Source organism: Trichophyton verrucosum (genome assembly GCF_000151505.1).
Source record: "Trichophyton verrucosum HKI 0517 chromosome Unknown contig00119_1.f1.exp, whole genome shotgun sequence".
Taxonomy (NCBI): Eukaryota; Fungi; Ascomycota; class Eurotiomycetes; order Onygenales; family Arthrodermataceae; genus Trichophyton; species Trichophyton verrucosum.
Genome location: NW_003315557.1, coordinates 1 through 24,327, shown reverse-complemented (window position 1 = coordinate 24,327; position 24,327 = coordinate 1). Strand labels below are relative to the sequence as shown.

General features: G+C 48.6%; 9 protein-coding genes across 9 annotated transcripts; 3 read left to right on the top strand and 6 right to left on the bottom strand.

The window, feature by feature from the left end:
• Positions 1-38: 38 nt before the first annotated feature.
• Positions 39-1,592, top strand: TRV_01510 (uncharacterized protein; the record flags this gene model as incomplete). Its single annotated transcript, XM_003024266.1, has 1 exon — positions 39-1,592. One exon carries the CDS (start codon positions 39-41, stop codon positions 1,590-1,592), a length of 1,554 nt encoding a protein of 517 aa, XP_003024312.1.
• A 1,332-nt stretch (positions 1,593-2,924) lies between these two features.
• TRV_01509 (aspartic-type endopeptidase, putative) lies at positions 2,925-4,569 on the top strand (the record flags this gene model as incomplete). The annotated part of the gene is made up of 3 exons (XM_003024265.1): positions 2,925-3,118; positions 3,251-3,904; positions 3,966-4,569. The coding sequence occupies 3 exons, from the start codon at positions 2,925-2,927 to the stop codon at positions 4,567-4,569; spliced, it is 1,452 nt and encodes a 483-aa protein (XP_003024311.1).
• Positions 4,570-4,905: 336 nt separating this feature from the next.
• On the bottom strand, positions 4,906-5,828 carry TRV_01508 (uncharacterized protein; the record flags this gene model as incomplete). Its single annotated transcript, XM_003024264.1, has 2 exons — positions 4,906-5,400; positions 5,475-5,828. The coding sequence occupies 2 exons, from the start codon at positions 5,826-5,828 to the stop codon at positions 4,906-4,908; spliced, it is 849 nt and encodes a 282-aa protein (XP_003024310.1).
• Positions 5,829-6,267: 439 nt separating this feature from the next.
• On the bottom strand, positions 6,268-9,011 carry TRV_01507 (alpha-glucosidase AgdA, putative; the record flags this gene model as incomplete). Its single annotated transcript, XM_003024263.1, has 3 exons — positions 6,268-7,247; positions 7,441-8,272; positions 8,343-9,011. 3 exons carry the CDS (start codon positions 9,009-9,011, stop codon positions 6,268-6,270), a joined length of 2,481 nt encoding a protein of 826 aa, XP_003024309.1.
• A 629-nt stretch (positions 9,012-9,640) lies between these two features.
• Positions 9,641-10,453, bottom strand: TRV_01506 (uncharacterized protein; the record flags this gene model as incomplete). The annotated part of the gene is made up of 1 exon (XM_003024262.1): positions 9,641-10,453. One exon carries the CDS (start codon positions 10,451-10,453, stop codon positions 9,641-9,643), a length of 813 nt encoding a protein of 270 aa, XP_003024308.1.
• Positions 10,454-10,860: 407 nt separating this feature from the next.
• TRV_01505 (choline kinase, putative) lies at positions 10,861-13,888 on the bottom strand (the record flags this gene model as incomplete). Its single annotated transcript, XM_003024261.1, has 5 exons — positions 10,861-11,634; positions 11,691-11,834; positions 11,893-12,412; positions 12,467-13,694; positions 13,867-13,888. 5 exons carry the CDS (start codon positions 13,886-13,888, stop codon positions 10,861-10,863), a joined length of 2,688 nt encoding a protein of 895 aa, XP_003024307.1.
• A 1,561-nt stretch (positions 13,889-15,449) lies between these two features.
• TRV_01504 (uncharacterized protein) lies at positions 15,450-17,147 on the bottom strand (the record flags this gene model as incomplete). Its single annotated transcript, XM_003024260.1, has 2 exons — positions 15,450-16,646; positions 16,743-17,147. The coding sequence occupies 2 exons, from the start codon at positions 17,145-17,147 to the stop codon at positions 15,450-15,452; spliced, it is 1,602 nt and encodes a 533-aa protein (XP_003024306.1).
• Positions 17,148-19,008: 1,861 nt separating this feature from the next.
• TRV_01503 (uncharacterized protein) lies at positions 19,009-21,124 on the top strand (the record flags this gene model as incomplete). Its single annotated transcript, XM_003024259.1, has 2 exons — positions 19,009-20,658; positions 20,726-21,124. 2 exons carry the CDS (start codon positions 19,009-19,011, stop codon positions 21,122-21,124), a joined length of 2,049 nt encoding a protein of 682 aa, XP_003024305.1.
• A 2,638-nt stretch (positions 21,125-23,762) lies between these two features.
• TRV_01502 (uncharacterized protein) lies at positions 23,763-24,287 on the bottom strand (the record flags this gene model as incomplete). The annotated part of the gene is made up of 1 exon (XM_003024258.1): positions 23,763-24,287. One exon carries the CDS (start codon positions 24,285-24,287, stop codon positions 23,763-23,765), a length of 525 nt encoding a protein of 174 aa, XP_003024304.1.
• Between the last annotated feature and the right edge of the window lie 40 nt (positions 24,288-24,327).

Sequence of the window (24,327 nt, the reverse complement as noted above, 5' to 3'; positions counted from 1 at the left end):
TACTAAAGACGGTATTAATTTTTGATATATACTGCAAGATGGCCGCAAGCAGTTCAAGGGATGACCCCAAACAACCGGGGGACTATGACGACACACTCACTGATACGTCCTCGAATGAGGAGCTTCTGGCCACCATTCCTAAAGGCACTATGGACCCGGTTTATGAGGCCAAAGCATTGTTGTTGAATAAGGCCATCCTTGACATTGGAATGGGATGGTATCAATGGCAACTATTCATTGTTATTGGCTTCGGGTGGGCAAGTGACAATATGTGGCCGATTATTACTTCCCTCATCTTTACCCCTGTGAAAAATGAGTTCATGCCATCAAAGGCACCGCTTCTTACGCTTGCTCAAAATCTGGGGCTGCTGGTGGGTGCTGTCTTCTGGGGGTTTGGGTGCGACATCTACGGGAGAAAATGGGCCTTTAACTTGACAATTGGGATTACTGCCGTGTTTGGACTAGCAGCAGCAGGTTCACCATCCTTCTCTGCCATTGGGGCTTTTGCCGCGTTGTGGTCTATCGGAGTAGGGGGCAACTTACCCGTCGACTCAGCCATTTTCCTTGAGTTCCTCCCATCAACGCACCAGTACCTCCTTACCATTCTTTCGATCGACTGGGCCCTGGCACAAGTTCTGGCGAATCTGGTTGCCTGGCCACTGCTCGGAAACTATTCTTGCCAGGAAAATTCCGAGTGCACAAGGTCTGCTAACATGGGCTGGAGGTACTTCCTGATTGCCATGGGAGGGCTCTCAATGGTCATGTTCCTCCTGCGATTTACTTGCTTCACCATCTTCGAGTCTCCGAAGTATCTAATGGGGAAAGGCCAGGATGAAGAAGCAGTCCGGGTTGTGCATGAAGTTGCCAGACGAAACGGCAAAGTTTCTACTCTTACCGTCGAAGACCTTGCCCGCATAGGACCCCCCATCAGAAGCAACGCCAAAGTTGCAGTGCAGCGAAAGTTGTCAAAGTTTGACTTCAAGCATGTGAATGCGTTGTTTGGATCTCCTACCCTAGCATTTTCAACTTCAGTTATAATCGGTGTTTGGGCGTTCATTGGTCTTGGATTTCCTCTATACAACGCATTTCTGCCGTTCATCCAAGCCTCTCGAGGCGCGCATTTTGGTGACAGCTCTACCTACATTACTTATAGGAACTCTCTCATTATCGCAGTCCTAGGAATACCGGGCTCTCTTGTCGGAGGCGCACTGGTCGAGATACCCTATATTGGCCGCAAAGGGGCCCTCTCACTTTCCACCGCGATGACAGGTGTCTTTCTCTTCTGCTCCACAACTGCAAGGACCTCTGATGCGCTACTGGGCTGGAATTGCGCCTACAACTTCATGAGTAACATCATGTATGCCGTTCTGTATGCCTACACACCTGAGATTTTCCCTACTAAGGACCGAGGAACGGGTAATGCGTTGACTGCTGCGGCGAATCGCATTTTCGGCGTTATGGCCCCCATTATTGCCATGTTTGCCAATCTTCAGACAGCCGCACCCGTGTATGTTAGCGGTGCCTTGTTCATAGCGGCTGGTATATTAGTTTTGTTCCAGCCCTTTGAGTCCAGGGGGAAGGCTAGTCTGTGATGGCCAAGTTCATATTTACTTGATTACCTGTGATGTTTATCTCTTTCCCCTTCTGCTTACTGTCGTTGCCCGGGGGGTGTTTGCAATGATTTATATATATACCTTAATACGCGGCAACAGCCCTTACTCTTGTATCACAGCTGGTGTGCTGTTAAAAAAGAGATCTTGAATATGAGCTCCATGAGAGAGAAGAGGTCGAGCCGACATGAACAGACCGATGCTAAGCTGACTCGAACGTTCATAGGTAACCAGTATTTTCATAGATAACCTGTCGCCATGACTTAGCTACCCAACGCGCCAGCCGTTTTATACCCCTATCATCGGTCATTACCTAACTGCCTCCTCCAAGGCATCGTATTGATTCAATATCTGCAGTTACTAACTCTTGGAATTCGAATAAAGACTAGAACACTGATGACTATATTTTTGTCATCTTCGTGCGTCAGTTCGTGAACTCAGTAACTAGCTAGTTAACTAATATGCACATAGATTCCTGTTGGTAGATATTAGTTAGATGTTGATAGTTGGTTAGTTAGTTATAGAATAACACAAGAATAACACACTCTTGCCATTATCACGAATTAACTATAGATGCTAACAACAACACACGACCAAACAACTATACCAGCATCCAGCCACCGTTTCATCTCGAGCATGCGCTACTTTCTTGCGGCTGTAACGCCATTTGCTTAGAATACGCCATCGCCAAGCTGGAATCCATGAAGCGCCTGCATCCTGACCACTCCAAGCAGCTCTTCGGCCGTCTGTGACCTCCACTCCTGTTCCACACATCACAGGGATCGCGGCTCAGCACCGGAAATTGGCTCTCACAATCGAAGAAAGTGTGCAACAGAAAAAGCCGGAGAACGAAGATGAAGACTTTTCCTCGTAAGGTGTCGAATGCCCTTGTTCTGATAGTTATCGGACTCCCTGCTAACCGCATATCTAGCGTATGATCAACGAACGGAGTAACGAGTTAACTACTCCGGAGTGACACTGGAAAGCCACAGCTTGTCTGTAATATGCAGTATCATCGATGCATGAACGGGCCCGCAAGTCTTCACGAAGGCTGAGTCGTGCAATACGACGGTCATGTTTATCCCTGCCAAACATGGCTGATTAGCCCTTGAAGGATCACCAGTTGATACTTGCTGGGCCAAAGAGACCGACGGAGGCCTCAGGTTTTCGTCCTATATTCTCCTCCACAAACAATCCAGGAACACAGCGGCTACGAAAGGACCTAGTTCTCCATTGAAAAACAACCCATCTTGTTGCCTGTGAACCGTGGTTGGCTGTGTTTACCGCTATCAGAGGGAGTAGACCGGCTTCAAGATGGGCTGTTCTCTGCTTTTGACATGCGCGTATCTCCTGGTCTCATTCTCAGGCCTTGTCAGATCTGCTTGCGACGCACCACCATTGTCTCTGCCCATTGGGAATGGCACGATATCAGACCGAGAAGTTGTGCGATGGGGGTTAGCTGTGGAATTCGGAACTCCTGCGCAGACTATAGTGGCTGCGCTGGATGCGTAAGTCGCTTTTATATGGGCAAATATGCAGACGCTGCAGTCACTCAACCGCTAACACACTATTTCTGTATGCAGTGACTGGAACAGTACGGCTTTCTGGAACACGAGCTTCCCGTGCGGTAATCTGAGCAGACCTGCCTGCTCCTGGGTACATGGAGGGTCTTTCAACGATAAAGGCTCGACGTCTTGGAGAGGACCAGAGAACCCCGAGCAGACAGATAAGAACCCGAAAGGCGAGACCATAAATATAAGAGGAACAGATACGCTGAAGGTGGGATCAGATATTTCACTCGACCAGTTCCCAGTCTACTTTCCAAAGCCAGGAGTCATACCTCAGAATGGAATAGGCTTCGGGCCGAATTCAGCCTTTCTCAATCGCCTCTACGACCAAGGCAAAATTGCGTCGAGGTCATGGTCACTATTCTGGGGATGGCAAGGAGCTGAGCAGGAGAACCAGATGAATGGAAGCTTGGTGTTGGGTGGATATGACAAGGCAAAGATGGCTGGAGGCGCGCCTCTAACAGCTCCATTCTCAGATGGAATTGGATGCCCGAGCTCACTGCTCGTCTATCTGAGCAATATTGTTGTCAATCATATAGATGGAAAGAAAACGAGCCTGCTCAATACGCCGGGTTCTGCTTTACGCGCCTGCATCAAGCCGGATAACTCCCAGGTTATTCTTCCAGAGGACGTTTTTGGCAACCTGAAGAAAGCCTTTCCGGGGAAGGCTGTTGAGCATTCAACTGGAATATACCCTTCAAGCCTTGCCTATGAGCCGGAGGATGTGTATGTGCTAATTTCTCTCCCCTTAAATATACAAGACAATACAGAAAACTAACATGATCAGGTTTATGGGCAATATCACGTTCATCCTCTCCTCCGGACTTCAGATCACCATACCTAATCATCAACTCGTTTTGCCGAACGTAGAAATAGATGATAATGGACAACAGAAGATAGTTGATGGCAACAAGACTATCAATTTCGGGCAGACCAGACATGAGGCTATGCCTTATCTAGGCCAACCATTCCTTACATCCGCCTATATACACGTTAACAACGACATGAAGGAGTTTAGCGTCTGGCAGGCCAATCCAACAACAGACACAGACTTGGTAACTGTTCGAGGTGGTTCAAACTGCGACGATGATTCTTCCCTGAGTGGAGGCGCCATTGCAGGCATAGTCATCGGTGTCGTTGCTTTCCTCGCTATAGCTGCTCTCGGACTATTCTTCTTCCTCAAACGGCGCAACAAAAACCGAGACAGAGATTCCAAGGCAGGGTTGCCCCTTGTTAATACGAGCCAGAGAGCGGAGGAGGACAAGAAACATAACCATGATACCCCCCTTGAGATGGATGCTGGAGTCAGCCAACAAGCACCTTCAGAGCTGCCTGACAGGGACTACTCACCGCAAGAGCTTCCGGCAGACGTCCCCACGTCTAACAAATAAGTGCAAAGTTCATCTGGAACGTTATAATTAATATCTGACGATGTCTCTTCAGATGCATATAGACTAGCGAACTTGTCCTGTATCCTAATCTTGTTTATTTCAATTATTCACACCATTCAAGCCAGTGAAGAAGAGAGATGTGCTCGAAAGGGCCTTTTCGATACAGTTTTAATATGGCGCACGCCGCCCCAACCTTCGATACCCCTGAATCAACATTTCCATCACACAGCACCGCTTTTTTTTTTTTTTTTTGTTATTTTCATTATTTTTCTGTCAGGGGTATTTCCTACCTGGACACACATAACTCGACACGATAGACATCTCACTGTGCCAATTCTAATCCTCGTTCTCATTCTCCAACATCTGCAGACGGCCGAAAAGAGTCCTCATGATGATAGCAGTCTCCTCGATCGCAGCGCGAACCTGGATAAAGTCGTTCATGTTCAAGTTGGCCGGGTCTGAAAAATGCGTTGGCAAGCCAACCATGGGATCCTCATCTTCCTCATCTTCTTCATCTTCTTCATCTTCCTCGTCGGACTCTGAAGATGATGACCTAGTAGGACGAAGCTCAAGCCTTCCATCAGCGGCAGTGTCCAAGACCATCCCGCGAGCCCCAAGCCAGGCCTCCTTGGAAGCAAGCTCGATAGTACGGTTGCCAGTCATATTGCCTTCGATATCAACAGCGCCTTCAACCTGGGTATCGCCGATATCACGAGCTTTGCCATCTTTGTCGTCTCCACAGACAGCTCCGTCGTCCTCGTTATCCGCAAACTGTTCAGCGGCATAGTCTTCCTCACCCTTTGGAACTTCAATGCAAGCATAGTCATGGGTCTGGTCATGCAAGGCCTACCAGCAACGTTAGATTGTATGAAGAATCGAGCGAATAAATCATGATACCAACGTACGATTCTCAAGCCAGACATATCAAAGCCTTCGTTTTCAGCAATCTCTTGCATTTCACATTGTGCAACAAAGTCACATGCAGTGAAGTAATCAGGGGCATAGCGAAGCTTCATCTTTACCCCTGACTCGCGTTCATTCAAGGCCTCAGCGCTAGGATTAGCCATGACGAATTTGTTCAATGCATCAAGGGCTTCTTTCGTCAACGGGTCTCCAGCCTTGGGTTCAGGAGCAGTCTCAGGCCGTGGAGCCCTAGATCGAGCTGGAACTGAAGCTGATCTGTGTCTCAAAGTATGTTTTGTTTTCCGTTTCTTGCGTTTGGGGCTTTCAGGGCTGCCGCAGCGTTTGCTGAGATCCATGGTCACCGATCAAGGGCTGTTGAAGGTGGTTTGTAGGCTGAATTTGGTCGAAGTCGAAGTTCAAATATAAACTGGAAGGACAGTTGCTTGTTTGAGGAGAAGAGAAAGGAGGTGGAAGACTTTTTTGATAGCAGTTGGGAGTGCAGCAGGACGACGCTCAGGGAACGCAACTAAATCAAGTGAGATTAATGCCATGGCTGCAAACATAAATGCTACTAGGTCTGTCTTAATTTCTGAATGTTAATATATAGGTATCTTATCATGTGCTCTGCTGTGATATTCTATCTAGTAAACCTCTAGCTCTGAGAGAGGGCATCAAAGGGGTAGGGGTAATATCAAAGCCTCCTTAAAAGATATGGAGACAGAATATTGAGCAAGTGTATCAATGTATATATATTTAATGCCTAGTATAATAATACTCTCACTTCACTGCCATCCTCTAGTGAAGAGTCATTTCAGAAGGCCCCGTAAGCAAAATTTTAGCTTTGATAGCCAGCTTTTTCAACCTCTCATCATACTGGGAATCTTTGTTCTTATTCCCTTTGTCTTGCACAGTCATATCCTGCTTGTACCCCAGGACAAATATGTTTTTGATCTCTAAAGCTTCCTCGTTTTGGAAATCGAACTTTCCAGAGACTTTGAGGACTCCGTTGTGGTATTCAAAGTTGATTTCTGATGTATGGGGTTGCTCAAGGGAATCACCATCATCTAGATAGAGGCTACCTTCTGCATTACCCTCACGGTCGAGGCAGATGACAAGTTCGAATGGCTGTTTTCGTAGCTCGGTGGTTGTATTGGCACTGTCGGCGCGCATTGGAACAATTTGTCCGCCGCGGAAGTGAAGGGGAATGTGCGTGATGGGAACATTCTCCATTGTAATCAGGCCTCCTTTTCCTTCAACAGGTTCCCCTGTATAGTAATCATAGAAGATATCATCAGGAAGATATATTTCAACACTGGTGGCACCTTCGTCCGTTACCGGACTAACCAACAATGCATCGCCGTAGAAGAACTGTAGGTCGATTGCAAAGGTATCTTTGTCCTCCGGGTAGATGTAGAAGAGTGGGTTCAAAACGGGGTCTCCAGACTGTGTTTGACGGTGGAAAGCAGTGTAGATGTAGTCAAGGAGTTTATATCTGATTCCAATGGCAGTCCTTGCTGCCTCGGTTACGGACTCCCAGCGGTAAAATTCCTGGTCTCGGCCAGCAATATCGTTGTGATTCCTATAAAATGGGTAAAAGGCGCCTAGCATAGCCCATCTAGCACATAATTCTTCCGTGACGTTACCTCCAAAGCCGCATACGTCAGCTCCTACCATGGGAACCTGGTATATAGCTGCAAATTGAAGGATCTGGGAAATTGAAAACCGGTACTGGCTCCATTCACTGAGGTTATCACCAAGCCTGTATATGGTTAGCACTGCAGCACATTCGAAGGAAAGGGTATGCATACCAATGCCCAACATGAGCTCCAGCCCCCGCAAAAGTACTTCGAGTGATCACCATGGGCCTCTTTGTCGGACGTCGAGCTAAAAGAGATTCTCGACTGGCACTACTCATCACTGGAGAACCTTAGTATAGTGTATAAGAAGAGGCAGAAGTCTAAAACTTACTAGTGCCGTAAAGGTTATGAGTATCATACTCAACCAAACCGTTGGCATGAACCAGGTCAGTATTCAAGGTCTTGTTGCTGATAGATCCAGCTTCGTTCTGGATCCTGTAAGGCGGATCAATAAGATCACGACCTGGCAAGCCAGCTTGGCTTCTTAATCTGGTTCCATCGCGCTTGACAAGCTTAACGCTACCAGGCTGGAGTTTATCCGGGAATCCAGGTAGCGGTCTTGGGATTGGTCTGACTGGTGGAGGAGCTGGTGGTAGATCATGGTCTCTTTCCCACCCTTCAGGGTCAGAACACGGCCAATCGCAGAAATTGGAAGCCTCGTTCATATCTATCCAGAGAGCATCGATGTCTATTCCTTTTTCAGGGTCGAAAAATAGTTTGAACTCATTATTCCAGTAATCTTGAGTCCCGGGATGAAACCAATCAGGAAAGGCAGTGACACCAGGCCAGACGGCGCCTATAGATGACTTAGTATAGAGTAAATAAAGGGGTAGAGCCTCTAACTCACCTTTATAGATTGCTCCGTCCCTGGATTTCATAAACACGTCTTGCGTTTTCCCTCTCTCAAAGGCGTCATTGTCGCCGTAGCTCACTGCTGGATCTACCATGACAATATAATGCTGGTTGTGATCGTGGAGGTACTTTACTAGGGCTCTCATCTCATCTATGGGGAAGCGCTTCGAGTCCAGTGTGAAGACTTTGCGTCCGTCCATGTAGTCGATATCTGTCCACATAGTTTCCAAGGGTATACCAGCCTGGCTATAGTTGTAGACCACCTCGGCAACATTAAAAGCGTCCCGGTAGCCATACCGGCATTGATGAAGCTAGATTCAATCAGCATTAAGATTTTCATAAAGTCAAAGGTGAAGAGCGACATGGGCGTGAAAGTCTTACTCCAAACCCCCAATAGGGCATCATGGCGGGCAGGCCAACCACTTCAGCATATTGAGAAGCAACCTCCTTTGGCGTCGGTCCAGCCATGAAATAAAAGTCTAAGACGCCTCCTAGGGTATTATATTCCAGGTACTTTTTTCCATTGTCACCATTCTCACTCCCTACCTTGACATCCATGCCATTGGAGTTCAAGAGAAAAACACCATGAGTGCCTGACCTCCCTCGATGGTCATAATAGACCGGGTGTGAACCGTACAAGTTAGTGCCAGGAGGAATACCAAAGGCATCTCTATTCCAAAGAGTAGTAACAAGATCTTCTGTCTGTAAACGTAAAGGGTCACTGTGCTCTCCTAGTCCGTACAAGTTGGGCTCATCTGGCAAAGAAGTGCGAAGGCGTAGATACTGAGATTCAAAGATCAAGGGAGAGTTGGATGTATCAAAGATGACTTCATCAGTAGCTCGCCTGGTTATCTTGAAGGAGAATGGCTTCTGGGTCATGGAGAATTTTAGAGCTGATTTTGTCGAGGCACTGTCATTCTCTTCAGACTCTGGCCGAGGAAACACAGACTCAGGGACCTGATATACGTCTTCTTTAGAGTCTTCAATGATAACATGCAACCGTTCATCTATTATTCCCATTAGCACACATTGTATATAGGTAGCCAACATGATGAGGTGCCTTACGAGTCTGGTATTCAACACGGAGCTTCAACTGCCTGATATCCTTGCCGTAAACATTGCACGCTTTGCCTGCGAGCCGGAGGTCCGCTTTCAGAGTATGTCCATTGTCCCTGACGTTGGATACCTTGTACCCCGGACACTCCTCAGGGGACGCAGCAGCGGACAAAGCAGTCGTAGCGAAGACTGCAGCGAGGGCGAGTGTACGCCCCAACATAGTGAATCTCACCGCACCAAGAGAGGATATTAGTTAGTTAACTAATTATGGCTTTCTGGCTAGTTAACTAGTTATTGATATATCGACGGCGAGTCTTCAGGACGTGGCATAACAGCCTAGATCAAAATAAACGGCATTTCTGGCAGTATAAATAGTTACTGCGTCGGCGCCCACCGGGGGGAAGAGGAGAGTGCAGCAATGCAACTGCATAGCCAGCCCCTTCTTCATCTTGCTTTCTTTGCTTCTTTTCCCTGCTTCCTTGCTTTTTTGGCCTGGATCCGGGTGAACACGAACGGTTACAGTGTTTGAATCCAAGATTCAAGATGCAGATGCGGGCTCCGTTACATTGTGAGAGGTTAACTAATGCCACCGGCGGGGCTGGTTATTTCTTTGCCCTGGTCAGTCACTGTGTCTCCCCTGGGTAGATATCCCCAAGGAACCCTGCAATATCATCGACACCCTCCGGCTCCTTGACCCAGTGCCCGTCATTGTCCGCACCCGTATATTCCTTGAAGATAGTGTACATCCCCAGCTTGGTCAGGCCTGCATGTGCCTGTCGGCCCAGCTCAGCGTCGACCCAGGCATCGTCTGTCCCATGTAGCAGCATCACCGGTGTAGACAGCATCGTCTTGACCTCTTCATCCGTAGCTTGAATATGCTCTCCATATCGAGTCGATATAACATCTTGCAAAGACTGAGACGGAGACTGAGATTGCAGGTCGAGTATATCGCCGGCAAACGGGAGCCAGCCAGACATGCCTATAAAGCCTCCTATCCTGCCCTTGATTCGTCCGGGAGAGCACAGGAGTGTCCAGAGAGCTGTTGCCATGCCCTGGCTCATCCCGATGAGTACAAGCCTGTCGCTTCTGCCGCCGAGAAGTGCAATTTCACTCTCCAGGATGTCCAGTAGATACGCCATAGACTCCTTAAGCCCCTCAACCTGAAGGTCCTGCTTCTCTGAGATATTCACGAGAGAATAGATATCAAACCAGGCTGTCATGTTCTCCTTAAATACAACACTCCATCGCTCTCGAGATGTAGGGAACACCCATCTACAGCCAGGAAAGTGAGCTGGTAGATTCTTCTTCTCCGACGTGTTTGAGTCGAAGAACTCTTCAGCGAACTCAGCGCCGTTGCTCGCGCGGCCGTGGAGGAGAATGGCCGAATGTGTATGAGCACCCTTGGGCTCGACAATATGAAGTGCTGGGAAGGCCATTTCAATACTTCTTATCCCCAAATACCGTCGCCCTGAACACTGAGGTCTTAAGAAAGTTGTTTGGGGGAAATCAGCAAATCTGGATGCAGTGAGATGTTGTTAGCTGATAGTGCGTTTCAATCGCATCTGGCCATTTAAATTATTACTCGACACTCGACCCATCTTTCTTCTAGCTAGACAGGAAAGAATTCTTTAGATTTTAATTGTATACCAACTACTAGGTTAAATCGCATCGTTACTTCACAGCTAAGCATTATGGTTGGAAGAAAGGTAAATAGTAAAGATATTCACATTCTAGACATCATACATTCTCAATTTAGTCATAACAATAACTAATAGGTATAAACAGGAAAATAATTGTCGCTCGCCAAATGATAGATACTCCGATAGGGAGGGTATCAAGCAAATCAATATTCAACAATACGTCTCTTGATATGCTCAAGCATCTCCATAGGCAGTTCCTCCTCCTTAATCAGCCCAATGGCCAGGATATCAGCCCAGAAGAACAATGCTCGGTCCTGTGCATAGGCGAGATAATCAAACTCATCCGCAGCCTCATCGACCTCCGCTTCCTGCAACGCCTGGTCAGTAGCTGCAAGCATCTGCTGCACATCTACCGTTTCTTGCGTAGGCGTAGTAGATGCATCATCGGTACTCTCATCGCTAGTTAGGGCAGTTTCTTTGTCGTTCTTGCTGCTGGCTGCGTCAGATGTAGAAGTATGTGCTACCGGAGTACTTGTCCCTGCAACCGCAGCCTCGAGACCAGGGACTTTGGCCTGCACGATACCCCATGCTACCCACATAGCTGAGTTAGCTATGCGCCAGACCCGAGCTTCATGAAGCAGCTTTTGCACTTCTACCTCGAGCTCCTCATCAATTTGGTCGTCTTCACTTATCGAGAAGGGTACCGAAGGAGTATATGTGTCTAGGCTTAAGGGAGCAACGCGGGGGCTACTGGTGTATGTTGGTCTCAGGCCTGGTGTGGTCATGGTACTTGACACTGAACTAGTGGAGAAGTTCTGGCCTAAGGGATAGGTGCTGCTGTTTGTCTCAGAGATAAGACGGGGCCGATGAGTGAGATAGGCGCGGATGAACCGTTTTTGCTCCTCAAGCGTTGGATACCAAGCTGTGTTGCATCTCCAAGGGCGGTCCTCATCATGGTAGTTATAGCACCATTCCGTCTATAGACGTTAATACCTACTTCTTGAATCATAGACAAATACGTAGGCGGACTTACGAAGTGATTGGCAAACTCTGCTCCTCGCATATTCGCTGCCGCATATTCAAAATCAATAACGATAAGCTGCTTATGTTCGTTGGCGGGAAGCAATAGTGGTGATTCTCCGCTTGGCTCGAGACGAAGCAGATTTCCGTATTGCGTCTGTACATTGTTCGTTAGTCCTGGATAATGCGGCATTAGGATGATTGGAGGAACTCACGTCATTATGAGCAAAAATCAACCGACGGGTAATCTCCTCTATTCCACCAAAGCTAGCAGCAAGCCACTGGCGATATCTATCAACCATACCCCGGAAAGTTTCCCAGGGGACGCCGCAGACAAATCCTCGTTTTCTCCATGGCTCTTTGGCTGATTTGCCTTCGTTGTGGTCTGCAAGAATTTCGCTGTCAAGCCAGGTGGTCACTTTCTCGCAGCGATTGACCCATTTGTCCCAGTTCTTCCACAAACCCGGGCCACCTTCTCGTTCCTCTGGCAGTAAGTCGATCCCCTCATGGAGTTCTCTCATACGTTTGGCAATCTGGATAGATGTCTCTGGTATCCGTAGGTCGCGAGTTGTTAGCGTACGAGCATGTAAGTACTGCTCGAATCTGCCATTCTTGAATGTTCCTAGTACCCGTGGACCTATGTTCCTCTTCCCCAGACGGCGGAGGACTTGAAGTTCATGCTCTCTGTCGATAAGATGTTCGACTTGAGGGCCGTAGATGCGGAGGAGCAGTTTTCTACCATTCGTTAGTTATGCTGATCTTCCATACAAGTTAACAAGGCGTACTTACGGAGGAGGCTTTCTAGGCAAGCCCTGGCTAGAAGTAGACTGAGAATACTTGGACATATCCTTTGGAGGCGAGACTTGATATACGGCATTCGTAAGTGCGCCGCTCAAACGAACAACTTCAACTTCTCCCCCTGCATCGAGAGGGACTCTTCTCCATCCCTTGAATCCAAGAGTATGCGTCAACCGAACAATCTCAGACTTAAAATATAACCAGTACTCTCTATCCTTGCTGGTAGCAGGTTTGCTGCCCTCAGGCTGTGTCACTGTGTCCGAGTCGGCCTCACCACCGGAATATAGAAGTGTCTTAGAATTATCAAGTACAACATCAGCGCTGGGAACAGACATTTCATTATCTGTGTAGTCGGAATCTGACGCTGAGCCACGTCGGAGGCCCTTGAAGCCGTAGCCTCTTTTCCCTTGGCCCCATGAACCGCCTCGTCTTCGTCTCCATGGTGCTCCAGCAGGTCCTGACAACCCATCTGTAGAGTACTGCGAGAGGATTTTCTCCAGTTTCTCCAGTGCTAGGGTTGACTCGGGCACTTGTGCATCTCCTGAGGTAGCATTTTCGCCTGACAGATCCCCCTTGAGAGGTGCAGATGTAGATCGTGGGATAAGACGGGGTGACTTTGCTGTGGATGTAGATGTAGATGTAGATGTAGATGGTAGGCCAAGTTTTGACTTCTCTTGGTGCAGCCATTGATGAACCTGACCTAGCAGAGCATGGTACTGAGCCTGTATACTGACATCATCGGCTGTACTACTGCGGAAGAGAAACGACTGTGGCTCAGATGTGAGTGGTGGTAAGGCCGGGAATGACGAGATGGATGAAGACAGCCGGTCCTCATCCGAGGGTGCGGAGGTTGTTGGCAATCCACTGGTGTTATTATGTGTATTTGCATTGCTGCTTATGCTCAAGTCGCTATTTGAACGGTCCAAGCTAAGATGGGATATCTGACTTGATACTGACTTGAGGGAGGCGGACGAGGATTTTGGTATACACGGTCGAGTCGAGACTCCCTTTTTGCCCGAACGAAAGGTCTTTCGAGCCCCCGTGGTATCTGGTGTTGTTGTTGTATAAGGCTGCTGCTGCTGCTCCTCCCCTGACCGACCTACAGGTGCTGTTGATGGTGCTGATGTTGGTGCATTGCTGGAGGCTACTGATGTAGATATTGGCTCTATATCTTTGGTATTAAGAGCTAATCGGATCAATGTTAGCAAAAGCAATTCCTCTTTTCTCTGGGTCTCTCTCTTTCTCTCTCTCTCTCTTTATACTGTAGAGCACAGTTTTATACATATGACTACATGTCTCCTTGAAATTCAGTCTCAATAGGCTAGAAATGTAATCTGATACAAGAAAGCGGACTCTATCAGAGCACTCTCTAGCCCTTAAATATCACCAACTGCCAACAAGCAACATAAGCATATCATACAGACTGAGAAACACTACAGTAGCTGAAAGAGAGTCAAATCGATAAAATAAAGGGGGTAAAATGGTGACTCACTAAGGTTCTTCTGTGTAGAAGGGCGCGTTGAGCTATCCATGCTTCCGCGCAGTCTGTGGTATATAGCAGGTGCGCAAGTAGAAGAAAAGAGAACAAAGAAAGAATAAGAGAAGAGAAGAGATTCTCCCAAGATATCAACCGGAACGGAACAATTTCTTGTCCAACAACAGGTCAATATTCTGGAAGGGAGACAGAAGATGCCATGAGAAAAATAGAGATAGAACAGGCAAGCAAAGCAGCAACCTTTCTTCCAACAGCCCAGCCTCCAAAGAAAAAGGAAAACCAAGAATCTAATAAATGTAGCTATCTGCCTGGATGCTAGTTATTCCTTTCTCTTATCGTGTTCCTCTCTTTTCCTTTCTTTTTTTCCACCTTGTCTTCGATGCCTTTATATCACTTCTTTCGACCAGCAGACAGTCCGATTCTGCGAAAAAGCTGAGGTGTTGTCAGTTTTTCTGGCAGAGATTGTGAGAAGAGAGGCGAGAGTATCCCACATCCACGTAAGCGAGCGAGCAAGCGAGGATTGTATGACGATCGTCCTGTGCCGGGTTGGATTAAAGTGGAGGCTCAATACATAAGCTTGATGCTTGACGTTTGATCCTTGAAAGCCAACGTGGATCGGCCTGGAGGACTCTGTGCGCCGTATTGTAAGTATGTAAGTTAGAGGGGACGGTTAGTATCAATCACTCAGCCAAAGCAAGGTGCTCCATAAGGCCAGAAAACGAGAGAAAGAGAAGCGCGTAAAGACGATGAAAGAGAACAAAAGTTGGTGAAGTTGGAGTTTTAAGTCAAAAAAAAAAGAAGCGAAAAGAAAGAGGAAAAAAAGGGAAAAAAAAGCATGTGACTTGAAGATTACCTAATATCAGCCTGATAAGGCAGGTTCTAGCAGAAAGGACGCTTTGCCACTTTTAGACTAGTGCGTCATGTGACTTTGACTTCTTTTTTTATTTTTTTTATTTTGCATTTTTTTATTTTTATTTTTTGCTTTTTTGTTGCTCTCAAACTCGACGACGACATAAATAATATATAAAGGCCGAGCAAGGCAGAGACCGAAGGTTGGTAAGACGAAGCTCATTATTTATTTTTGCTTTGACGCGGGCGCCGATGTTATTTACGTGATTGTCGATATAGTTTACATCCATGAAACTGTCATTCCACAAACCAGAAAAAGATGAAGCTCCCTTTTGTGTGCCGCGCCAGACCAGACAAGAATACCATAACATAAGGCTAACCGAGAGACCCCAGAGGATGGAGCATCTGCAAGGGGCCACCACCCGAATGAACATGGAAAAGATCAAATAATACCAATGAAAGATGAAAGAGCAGAAGAAACTAGCTGGCGGCCCACTGGACGACCTGCAGAGCGGATATTACTAGTATAAGCGTTGACGGGAGGATCCTATGAGATCTACGTTAGCTTTGCTACTACTGGGCCCCTGGAGCCAGGAGTTGCTGCGTTATAGTGGCATATATTTTTTTGACTTACCATATGACATAGGAATGGAAGAGGATCCTCGACATCGCGCCCATATAGACGTTGTTGATCTGGCAGATTTGAGCCATTTGCAGGGCCGAAGGTGCACCCACCAGCAGGAAACACACAACGATGAAGATGGGATCTTCCAGGATACTGACGGGCACAAACTTGGCGACAAGGGCAAGAATCGGACCCATGATGACTGTTGGAAGGACCATACGAGCTACCAGCGAAGCAACGATGAGTTTACGCTCTTCAGCTGGGTCATCGTCGTCGGATAGGGCATCCTTGGGCAACGTGTTCCGTTCCAGGTTGGCACCGAGAACGACTAGGATCAGAGGAACTGCAACGCCGCCGGACTGCTTTACAGCGCGGGTGACGGAGTTGCTCAGGAAGTTGCCTGGGGTGAAGAAGACGCGCTGGACGGACGGGATAGAGGCTACGAGGACGGCAATAAGCATTGCCCAGAGGGGAGGGTTCATGAAGGACCAGAGACCAGAGAAGAACGAGGTAAGGCGGGAAGAGACCCAACCGAGACTCTTCTGGAGCGGAATAGGTAAGGAGGTGAAGAAACGTTGAGAAGTGGACTGTATGCTGGTGGTAATGGGGCGGAGGATGCGGCAGAGGAATGACTGCTGTCTACTACTGCTGTCGGCCTGGTCTGGCCGGACGAGGAATTGTCCTGTTGGCAGGACTAGAGCAGGTAGGTCCGCCTCGTCGTTGTCATCGCTACCGTCAGCACTGTTAGTTTTGGCATACGGACGGTGTCGTTCGATAACCGGCGTCTGCGAGCCGGATTCAAAGTGCGAGGAGTCCTCCGAGTGAGTTGATCGAGGAGTGGTGTGTCCACTGTTAACTGCAGTGCGAACTAGATCCTCTGGTTCGTCGAGATATCTACCTTCGTTGTTATCATTGTCGCCGTCGTCATCTTCTTCTGGGTCATCGCGGTATCTGTCCGCAGCATTGATAGGGGCTTCTTCTTCGTCGCGCAGGTAGGCTTCCCGAGGAGCTAGAAGGACGTGGTATCCCCAGCTCCAGCGGACCGCCTGGCCGAGCTGCTGGAAAATGAGCAGGTAGAGGATTCCTCTGGCGGCGACTTCGTTGTCGTTGTCGTTGGGGATCTTGTCCCAGTGCAGGCCAGAGAGCGTCTTTGAAAGTGATATCACCAGTGATATCGGCAGGGAATTCGAGTTGCCAAAGACCTACGCTGTGTTATTAGCATCCAATTATTATTGTTATTATTATTTTTCTTTCGGCTGCCGCAACGTCTCCCTGGCTCCAGCGACTTCATGACTTACTCCCATGGCCTTGACGAAGTTGGACTGTCTCTTCCTGAAACCAAAACATCTCGACACTATCACCGCCGACGTATAGGAGACCAGCGTCTGGATGATGAAAAGCACCGGGATAACAGCCAGATCCGCCAGCTTGCCTGCCGTCAGCTGGGAAGCGAGTTTGGTGAAGATCAGGCAAGGCGTAAACAGCATGACGTTCAAGTTGGCGACAAACTTCTGGGCTTCGGCATCGAACATGCCCATGCGTGCGATGATGTACCCTGGTAGTGAGACACAGACAACCTCGAGGACCGCTTCGAAGACGAGTAGGGCGAGATGGGGGATGGACGGGTGAGGGCCGCCACCGGACGAGCTGTCTACCAGCACCCATCCGGCGTTTGCTCGTTCGAAGGACTGCGGAGATAGCATTTTGTTCCCCCTGTTCTTCCTCTTCTTCTTTTTCTTCTCTTTTGTTTTCCCTTTCTTCTCTCCTTGACTCCGGCTGCCTGTTGATGTAGATGCTGCCTAACCGGAGAGAGGAGACGAAGACTGGCGGAGAGATCTCTACCAGGAGATTATTATTGAGAATCGAAGAAGTGAAAGAACAGAGTTATAAAAAGACCAGACAGCGCCCCGACTATCACTGCTAGTTCTCCTCGAAAGCGGTCGAGATCAGAATCGACAAGCCGCCCTTCGCTGGTGCATTTAGTCTGCGCGGCAATCAGGGTGCATGGCAGCTATGGCACCTGCCCGCCAATCACAGTGGGCGGAAACATCATGCCTGTGGCTCGGGATTCTCGCCCAGACCTTGGCCCATTCTGTTGAATGAAAAAATGAAACAGTGCAAACAAAGCTGAGGGGACGAAGCAGAAGGATGAAGCAGAAGGAAAAAGCCGTTGAGAGGGAAGGCCAGGACGGTAACTCGTTAAGTTAACTAACTAGCTGGACTGTCGCTGTCTCCTCTGCAATCTCCATCCAGCTCCATCCCCCATTCTCTGCCTGCATGCTGCAGCTTAGTTATGCGGCTACACTACCCAAAAGAAAGTCAACATTATTAGTTATCCTTAACTACACGACGGACGCCACTCGCCACCGACCAAGACTAGGGACGAGGAAGAAGGAGAAGGGATTGACCCTCCAGAGAGACGGCATCCCTACGGCCGGGCACCAGCCCGTCTCTGTCCCCCGACTCAAAAGGGGGACGGCCTGCACTTCTGTAACCAACAGAACACCCCCCTCAGGCAGCAACTTTTTCCCCTTCGCCTATCAGATCCGCGCGATACGAAGACGATGTGGCTCATGCCGCGTGGCTCATGCCATCAGCTCTGCTCAAAGCAACGACCACGGGCCCTACCAGATCTCCACCGTTGAGAGGCGTCTTTTCCCCAGAGTTGGCATATAGCGAACACTAAGGAATGCTCCGTATAGATGTAGACATATCCCCGTTCCCTGCCATCGTCCCGGATACTCCATCACATTCCCCATAGTTAGGCAATGACGGCAATTAGTAGATAGGTAGCACTGAGCTCTTAGCAAATCAAATCCCGACGTTTCAGGGCGTCCATGACTTACTTTTCCTCGGTTCCCTCTTGGTGGCGACGCAGAACCGAAAGCTGCGTATGTAACGAGGCCAGATAAGATACCTGAAGCTGTTACTTTTTTTTTTTTCTTTGGCCCTCTTTAACTAGACGGTAGCGAGGAAAAGATGATCCGGCGGGTTGCCTTTTTTTTTTTTTTTTTTTGCTTTCCACAGTTAGAGTAAAAGGTCCGACGTTGACATTTTTTATTATTTACCCATGACCACTGCAGATACCTGAGTTCCCCCCCTTTTACCCTGCTGCTCGCCTTGCCGGTGGTGATAGCTGCTGCTGCTACTTGTGCTGCTACTTCTGCTGCTGCTGCTGCTGCTGCTGATCGTTGTTGACCAGCTACTGCTCGGCAGTCATCCTGACCTCCCATCCCACTCATCCCGCATCTCGAAGCCACACCGGATAAAAAAAAAGAGAGAGAGACAGCACCTACGAAGGCGAGCAACAAGAGCTGTGATTTTGCTTTAACCTGGCCGATGCGTGCCCCTCGACCGTCGACTATACGCTGACACTGTTCTGTGCGCCCTTACTTGCTATTTTCCTGCGTCTCATGGACCGTTAAACGTGTGCTGCTGTGGCCTCCTCCCCTCCTACGGCTCATTTCGTGCTTGAGAGATAGGAGAAGAACCCCGGAAAGGAAAAGACAAAGAGAAGACAAGAGAAAAAAAAAAAAAGGAAACGAAGAGAACAAGGAGCAAGAGATGGAAGAGAGCAACCAGGTGCGCGAAGGCGTCGAGATGCAGGGAGTCGACGGTGCTGCAGATACGCCGTCGTCTACCTCCACCACCACTACCACCACCGCCTCTGCCTCTGCCTCTGCCTCAGTATCAACAACTTCGACCTCTGCACCCAGTGCTGCTGCCCCTATCATGACGGCTCCCGCGGAGGGCCGTCCCCGACTGCCAGTCATGCCGGCTACCACGGCCTCGATTCGCACTACTTCCGGCATGATGACTCCCTCATCCACGCCGCTGGGCCATGTCAACGCTGCCCGCCGCCCTGGCCCCCTGCCGGCCCGCGGAAGCCAGTCCAGCGGCCTGTCCCAGGATATACAGGAGAAAATGAAGGCCTTCTCCCTCTCTCGCCAGGGAGCTCCCGGCAACGGGAGCAACGGCAACGAGAGACTACCCGGCATCCCTATAGCTGCCCCTCAGGCTACCAGCCCCTGGTCCCCCCCTTCTGTTCAGGGAGGTGCCGCGGCTGCTCCCATGGGACGTACTCCTACTCCCAAAATGGGCGGAGGAGGACTTGCTGCTAAGAGAGGCATGGCCGGTGGTATGAAATTGTCAAATGTTACCGGACAGCCCCCCGGCGCCGCTCCGGGTATACCCAACGCCAGCTCTGGTGCCAACGGAAGTCCAGCCAGTCTGTCAAAGGCTAGCGGCACTCCGCAGTCCTCGAATACCCCCGTCTCAGCTTTTAGCAAGTACTCGGAGCTCATCGATACAAAGGCCGGCACTATCAATTTTAAGAACAAGGCCATCATCCATGGCGGAGGCATTGATTTCTCCTCCGGCCAGAGCTTTAGTATCTCCCTGGATGATGTTGAGTCTCTCAATGAGCTAGGGAAAGGGAACTACGGTACCGTCTACAGAGTACGACACTGTCGGCCAAAGATACGACGACCTGGTCTCGGCTTGAAGGGGAGCATGGTAGGAAATCTGCCAGACAGCAATACCAACAACAACATCAACAACAATAATCAGAACAATAATGACTCGAACTCCCTCGATACAACTTCAAATACGAAAAAGAACAAGGGCGACCTTACAAACGTCATCATGGCCATGAAAGAGATCCGTCTCGAGCTCGACGAGGCCAAATTCACCGCTATCATTATGGAACTCGATATCCTACATCGCTGTATCTCACCCTTCATCATCGATTTCTACGGCGCCTTCTTCCAGGAAGGAGCTGTCTACATCTGTGTTGAGTTCATGGACGGTGGATCTATGGAAAAAGTCTACTCAGGGGGTGTGCCTGAAAACATTTTGCGCAAAATCACTCTGTCGACTGTCATGGGCCTCAAGTGTCTCAAGGACGAACATAACATCATCCATCGAGATGTGAAACCGACAAACATCCTTGTCAACACGCGTGGACAGATCAAGATCTGCGATTTCGGAGTGAGCGGTAACCTTGTTGCTAGCATTGCGAAAACAAATATTGGCTGTCAGAGTTACATGGCCCCCGAGCGTATTGCAGGTGGTGGGCATCCCGGTAGCTCCGGTGGAGGCACGTACAGCGTTCAATCCGACATCTGGAGTCTTGGCTTGACCATCGTCGAATGTGCGATGGGCAGGTACCCCTACCCCCCTGAGACATACAACAACATCTTCAGCCAACTCAATGTATGTCTTACCCCTTTCCTCCAAGCTTACTGCTTTCAATTAGTCTTGACTAACATCTACGCATTAGGCAATCGTGCAAGGGGACCCGCCAACTCTGCCCGATCCAGGCTTCTCCCCCGAGGCAAAAGACTTCGTCGCAAGCTGTCTGCAGAAAAATCCCGCTGCCAGACCAACATACGCCAATCTTATTCGACACGCCTGGGTAGAAAAGCTCATGCAACCCCCCACTGCTACTCCAGAAGCAACGGAAGCAGCTGAAATCATAGGATCAGAAGAGCCAACCGATGCCAGAAGTCCAGATGGACCCGACTACAACACTGACACCTACGATAAGGAGGTCGCTGCCTGGGTTATAGAAGCTCTTAAACGCCGGGCGGGTGAAGCTAATGGCAGGGAACGACCTGCTTTACACGCCGTAGCACTGGACGCAGTGCCTAAAAGCCCGTTACTCGAAGGCCAGAGCTAGTCGGCTTTTCTCTGGCTTTCCCAAGCTTGGAACCGCATTTTTATCGAATACCGCACACAACATAACAACCCATCTCTCCCTGCTCCATATTCTATGCTCATTGACACATTAGGACCCTTATGTCGGCGTTGCATAAGATAGGATACGGGTGCTGGCCACCGTGTATCAAAAGCTACATCGAAAGAGGCCAGCAACTATAAAGCATGACTAACAATAAAAAAAAAAAGAGAAAAAAAGGAGAGAAATACACCCGATATATCCCTATCTACATAGTCTATGAATGCAATATCCCAACCCGAACAATTAAGTACCCCCCTCCCCCTCAGCACCCATCTCTCGCGACGGATTAACAATTAAACAAATTCATCCAACACTACAGTTCCTCTTCTTCTCTCGCTCTTCCCTCTAAATTTTTAATGTTTTCCCTCAAGTAACCTAGCTATCAATATCTTTCCCAAGGGGAGCGCTGACTTACATGGTACGGGATGGGTTTATTCATGGGGATCTCTATCAATAGTTCACATGCTTGGAGAGAAATATTAATTTATTCTTATTTATTGAGCTTGCGTAATTACTCTACATCAGTAGTCGCTGGGTCGTGTAATCTTAACTATAGTAGCTGCATGAATGGCCCCCCCCCCATCGCTTCACCAAGCATGCCGATCCTGGTGGTACATGCCAGGACCACTAGGTATACAGGCCGAAGTTCTAACATGTGAAAATCTCTGGGTCGTGGCGGCACCGGCGGGTAAGTGGATCCACAAAAACAAGCTTTTGTGGGTCCTCGGCGCTTACTTCCCATGCAGCCTCAATTAGTCCAATGAAACGCCGCCAATCAGAGCCAATCACTTGTTACACCAAGACGCCTCACCCGAAATTACGTGACGTCATCGTGCTTAAGCTTGTGAGCACACGATCAATTCCACTTGGTGACATGTCCACGAGTGGTTCCGATGTGTCTGGGCATGGAAGACAGGTCCCATTCCGCCTTGCTGTGCCGTCCAATGCAGGAACAAATGGTGGCCGGACCAGATCAAAGGTTCGGCATGTTCCCGTCTGCATAAAGAGGACGTAGATCTTCATTGACTGACAGTGCCTTAACTGTGTGTTAATTTATCAAAGCAGCTTGCATCTCAGTTTAGTGGTTTAATGTCATCGGGGGATAATGAAATAAGCTATTCCCTGTCACTCTTTCTTGACTGGTACGAGAAGAGAATTTACCCCTGTCGCTAGGGAACGAGAGATTCCTTAACAGTTACTATAACTAGCAAAACTATCCCTGGATACCCTGTAATAAGAATTAAAGACGGATCGATCAAACTATCAAATCCCGCGAGTGGGTAGTTCTCAGCCTAATATAACTTTAGGAGGTAAATGTCCCGTTGGATAGCCGCTGACCTCTCGTGCGTGCATGCATAATCCTAGCATATGTCTCCCGAATGTCATCTCGGACACTTAACTATATCAGTTTAAGTGGCGACTAGCCGAAATTTGTCCTTTCGATAGCTGCATCTTTTGAAGCCTGCTGTACGGAGTAGATGTTGAAAAATGCTACGACAAGGTATTTTCAGTCGATCAGATCTTTCTGCCTGCCTTTGCCGGGCCAGGCATAACATTGCTTCTTTGACCCGCGCGTGGTGAGTGACCCTCCTCGGCCCGTAGCGCCACACTAGTCAGCTAGCTAGTTAACCAAGTTTTCTGGTTCATCCACTCTTACCAGCTCAACGCCATGCCTTTGGCATACCTGGTGGCAATAAACAACAGTCAAGAGTATGAAGGAATACAGCTGAACGGCCAAGACAGTAATACTGAAAGAGAAACCGGGAGGAATGACGGTCACTTTTGTCATTGCCATCCCCTTATTTCGTATTTATTCCCTCCATCAAGGAAACAGCCAAGGTGGAATTGGCATCGGTTCGATCCATGATTTAGACTTCGTGCGGTTGCATTTGGGACACCTGGCCTTTACTTCTTTTATAATTGGCATCAAGTTTGATAAATTGTTCAAGCCTACATTTTCCCAAATCACACTTTAAGGCAATCAATATAAGGAGTAACGATTGGGAATTGAAAGGAGTTTCAACGCATAGCGTACCTGAATATTTTCCCCTGCATGTTCCATATTGTGTGAGAATAAGTATTCGTTTAGCTCTCCGACGGGGCCCGAGGGCTTCCAACAGGGGCTCTATACGCGGTGCTAACGACTCCCGACTAGGCAATCCCGGAAGTCCCTGAGCAGGCTGCTCGTATCCGACTGTGGTTAGAACCTTCAAAACCAGGTGGCACCCTGCTGCCTGCCTCCAATCACTATCTTGCTCATATTGTGTTTAGAAGCTCTTCGCAGTGGAGCTAGCGTGAGGTGTTTCCGCTGGATAGTTACCTTGGGGGAAAGTACACAATGAAAAAGGAGTGAAATTAATGAGTGATATGAGAATCAAGAACCACACATCTCGAGTATACGTACTCCTGCGTTATATAAATGGGCATCTCACAGTTGTACATGTATCCCTAAGTCTTGTTGCCGTATGTCCAGGAAATGAAATGGTTTTAGTCGGGATATGGCAAGTATTCTAAATACAAAGAGCATACATTAAGTCATGTCAATAAAAAACATAATTACCCAAGCTCTTCCCTCAAGCTAAAGAGAATCGAGCAAGACTCCAGCCCCTCGCAAGGCCGGAATTGCGTATTGACGAGTCCACTCATTACACTTGAAAATAGGGCGCCGTTGCTCGTCAGGCCCGTAGCGTTCCCCGTCCTGTCTAGTCCAGATGATCTCATGGCGCCCAGTAGTAGGATCAACTTCCCAAAAATTAATACCTTGCTGCTTGGTTGGTCGTGGCAGTTCTTTTAAAATGGCGCTGATTTTTCCAGAGTGAAAATCGGTCCGTAAAACCCGTCCAGTTTGTGGGAAGCTGTGTAAATACTCCGATTCCATCTCTCGATCGAACTCTCGCTCCTCGTAGCGCATGCCACTGGCAGCAATAATATCCCCTGTAACGTGGAACAGAGTTCCTTTCCCATAGCCAGGGTTGGTTTCAACGAGTACACCTTCGTGGTATCTTTTTTCTGGGTCAAGAGGATCGAAAGCAGCTGTGTCAAGCTCAGGTTTGTAAACCCGATACCACTCTTCTGCTCCAGGAGCAGTAACTTGGGTCGACATGATAATATAAAATAATAGAGGTCAAAATAAAATAAAATGA